At 40.8% G+C, this 4,182-nt stretch overlaps 1 protein-coding gene across 1 annotated transcript in view; it reads left to right on the forward strand.

Moving 5' to 3' along the window:
- Positions 1 to 4,182, forward strand: part of RBBP7 (RB binding protein 7, chromatin remodeling factor) — a 25,292-nt gene that overhangs the window by 267 nt on the left and 20,843 nt on the right. Inside the window, exon 2 of the mRNA XM_007958681.2 lies at positions 467 to 611. Coding sequence (XP_007956872.1) covers positions 467 to 611 — 145 coding nt within the window. The remainder of the gene's footprint in view (positions 1 to 466; positions 612 to 4,182) is intronic.

The raw sequence follows: 4,182 nt of genomic DNA on the forward strand, positions 1-4,182 counted from the left end.
GGCGCGCTCCACGCGCGCGTCGACCGCCTCTGGGTCGCGGCCCTGGTCCGCGGGGTTCCGGGGCGGGCCAGCGTATGGCTGCCCACGCAGGCAAGGTGGGAGCCGGGGGCCTCGCCCTGGGGTCTGCAGGGAGGGGGCCGATGGTTGTCTTCCAGAGAATTTGTCTCCTGGAGAGGTTGGCGTCTTGGCACAGGTGCGAACAGCTGTAAGAGGCTGAACAATTTCTAATGTTAGCAGCAGTTTGATGTCCGTATGATTACCGAATTCTGTAGACGCAGGAGATATTGATCTCAAAGTGCAAAAAATAAGCTTCTGGGTGTTAATATTTTCTGCACGTTCGTTGTTAGCGTCCAAATTCGAGAGAAAGATTAGGTGTGGTCATCTCGGGCGATCTCCAGTAGCTGTGTGCAGATTCACACTGCCATCTCTCAGCCGTTTAATCGTGTGGGCTTTCTCCAAATTTCAGTGTTTGAAGATACTGTGGAGGAGCGTGTCATCAGTGAAGAATATAAAATCTGGAAGAAGAACACACCGTTTCTGTATGACCTGGTTATGACCCATGCTCTTCAGTGGCCGAGTCTTACGGTTCAGTGGCTTCCTGAAGTGACTAAGTAAGGGTTTCTTGCAACTTACTTTGCTTAAGTTTAACTATCCGTATGAATTTCCTAGTGTGGACGTTTTATAAGTAAAACATAAGTGGGTAACAGGTTAGCTCTTGGATAAGGCAGTTTGTATTTTCAAAATAGAAGTGATTTATGGGATAATTTCTGATCTGTAAGTGTGGCAGTGAAAGAGAAAGAATCTGTTAGGAGAATATTAATGTTTATAGGAAATACAGAATACATTTGATATTCCTTGGGTTTAGCTATAAGGCTCTCTAGTGGTGGAGTGGTTAAAGCATTCGGCTGCTAACCAAAAAGGTTGGCAGTTCAAACCCATGGATTTGCTTGCTCCATGAAGATTTACAGCTTTGGGAACACTGAGACAATTCTACTCTGTCCTGTAGTGTTGGTATGAGTCAGAATTGACCAGATGGGAGTGGGTTTGCTTTTTTTGTGTGGGGAGGGGAGGTTTAGATATAGAATAACGTTTCTGGGTCTCAGACTAATGTATTTCTGTAAAACTATGGAAAAATGGCATATGTGCAGAAAAAACACAATACATACAGAAAAGGTACATAGATCAGAAGTGTCTGGCTTGAAATATTTTAACAAAGTGAACCCACCACGTAACCATCACTCAAAATGAATACCTTTTAATCATCAAAGGGAAAAAGAATGTGGCAACAGTTCACCAAAGAAAAGGTGTTGTTACTGGCTTATAATACAAAGTACACTTTTAGATTGCTATTGACCTTCCTAAGAGTGGTCATTTAAACTAGTTTTAAAATTTCTCTGAGTAATAATCACTGATGCTTAGTGAGCACCTAGAACAGGACCTGTCCCATCTGAAGAGTTTTGTAAAAGTCGTATTATTTGGTTTCGTCCTCGCAACAATACTGTGATACAGGTTCTTTTTATCATCTCCATTTTTCCAATGAGAAAACTGAAGCTGAGCAGTTAAGTAATATGTCCGTGCTTACTCAGTTGGTAAGTGGTGGAGCAGGCGGCCAGACCACCTGGCTCCAGAGTTCAGGCAACCCCTGCACTAGACTCCCTTTCCCATCTCACCTCATTTTTATCAGGAACTTGACCACGCATGTATTTTTAAAAGTGCGTTGGATTTGAGTATTGGAAATATATAATTCAGTGAGCACTAAATCAAATGGTAATCTTTTAGAAAGGGGATTTGGGGACAGGTTATAATTTTATATGAAATTAATATATTTTCATAACAGCTAAATTTCTCCATAAGCAAACATTGCCTCCCACACAGATGGGGAATCCATTGGTATTCCTAAAAATCTAACCATAAGTGTACAGATACGGGAAGAGTAGCCATGAACCAGATAAAGAGACTTGTAAACATTTATGGGTATCTCTGAACCAGGTTTTAAAATAGAGTGAGCATGATACACTTAAGGATGTTTAGGAGCATCTGGAGGATTTGACTCTCTGTGTCTTCCTGTTATGTAACTTTTCAACAACTTAACCTTACCTTTTCCTGGATCTTTTGATGTATTGTGGTAAGAAAAAGTAGGGGCTTTGAGATTGGAGACCTGGGCAGTTGTCAGTCCTTATCCCCACCCCAGCTGTTTGTAAGTAGAGATACTAACAATGCTGATTGTGTGCCCTGGAGAGTGGTCTGAGGACACTGTCTGATGCTGATTGTCCCTCCTCTTCCTAGTCAGAAATAATTTTGTTAGAGTAGAAATACCTCTGTGGTTCTGCATGGGATTTTCAATGATAGATGCTCATCAGAGTTCTTTTTAAATGTTACCTGTAATGCGTTTTTCTTACACTTTTTTACCAGGAATATATATGTTCCTCATAGCCCAGATGGATTGCGTTTATTATTAAATAATTAGGAATTTAACAGAAAATGCTTTAAACTAAGTAAGTTCCATGGGTTCTTTGCATACAAAGAGTTGTGGGATCTGATTGTGGGGCGTTTACTGGCCCTGGAAATGTAAGAAAATTCCAGGCAGCCTGCATTCCTAGCTTGAGCACTGCTGTATGGTGCTTTGCCAGGTTCTATTTGGGGGAGAGAAGGGAAGGGGGGATGTGTTGTGGTGGTGGTACAGAGCAGTAGAAATGTTGGTTACTATCTTACTGCCTGGCTGTTAGAGGAAGTAGACACTCCCTTTCATCGGCTCTGCCTACATAAAATGCCCTGGTGGTGCAGTGGTTAAGCACTCGGCTGCTAACAGAGAGGTTGGTGGCTCAAATCCACCAGTTGCTCCACAGGAGGAACATGAGGCAGTCTACTGTCATGAAGATGCCAAACCAAAACCAAACTCACTGCCATCGAATTGGATCCGACTCTTAGCGACCCCTCCTTAGGTTTCTGAGGCAGTATCACTACGGAAATAGATTGCCCAACCTTCTGAGGAGTGGCTGGTGGGTTTGAACCACCAGCCTTCTGGTTAGCAGTCATATGCCTTAGGCACTAGGCCACCAGAGCTCCCCCATAAAGATTACAGCCTTGGAAATCCTATGGGGCAGTTCAGCTCTGGCCTATGGGTTTGCTTTGAATGGGAATCAGCTTGACAGCAATGGGTTTTTTGTTTTGTTTATTTTGGGGGGCGGTAAGGGTGGGGTGTCCTGCCTACACGCAACATGCTTCCTAACGATTACTTGAACTTTTTGAGCTGTAGTCCTTAAATTGACTTATATAATATTTAAGTATAAGAAATTGATTTTTTTAAATTACTGGTAGATGTTATTTCTTCTTTATAAATAATTTCTTGATAAATGTGTCAAGATTAACTTACTTCTCTACTTTAAAAAGCTTTGTAATCTTTCAAATCCAGACAAAGGTATAGTAAAACCAAACAATAGTTTAGCTTTGCTAGTTAAAAAAAGGCCTGTCTTTAGCATTTTGCTTTTGTAAGAACTATATGGGATCAGATTGATAACAGCAGCTTGAAAGATTACATAGGAGCCTTAAAGGGCAGTGAGTTTGTATTAATGGGAGAGGAACAACTCATAAAAAGGATGAGAATGGTTGTACAACTTGAATGTAATTAGTGTCACTAAATTGTATATGTAGAAGCTGTTACATTGATGTATGTTTTGCTGTGTATATGCTCAACAGCAGCAACAAAATAAAATTTTTACAGTATGTAGGGAAATGTAAGTCTCCCTTCCAAATTCCCTATTTTGCCAGTTCCCATGCCAAAACTAATGATTGTTTTCAATTTATTACCGGACCTGCCAGAATACAGAAATAATGTACATATGTCAGCCTCCCACCATTCTTTATGGTAGCAGGTCATTCACTTGATGTTTTCCATTAAGTGTATATGTTAGAGTTGTTCCTATCTGCGTGCTTAGAGAATATGCTCCATTCTTAAGGGCTGCATAGAATTCTATTTATGGACCTACTATAATTTATGCTACAGTTCTTTATTGATGAGCGTTTTGGTTGTTTTCAGTCTTTTGCTAATGCAAACAATGCTACCAAGGAGTAATCTTGAAATAAGACACAGTTTTGTGACTGGGGTGAATTTCCTAGCAGGAAAGTTACTGGATAGAAAGATTCTGACACTGAAAAGGGACAGCTCTTTTTTTTTTTTTTTTT

This window comes from Orycteropus afer, unplaced genomic scaffold (assembly GCF_000298275.1).
Source record: "Orycteropus afer afer isolate SDZICR_OR568_19922 unplaced genomic scaffold, OryAfe1.0 scaffold01077, whole genome shotgun sequence".
Taxonomy (NCBI): Eukaryota; Metazoa; Chordata; class Mammalia; order Tubulidentata; family Orycteropodidae; genus Orycteropus; species Orycteropus afer.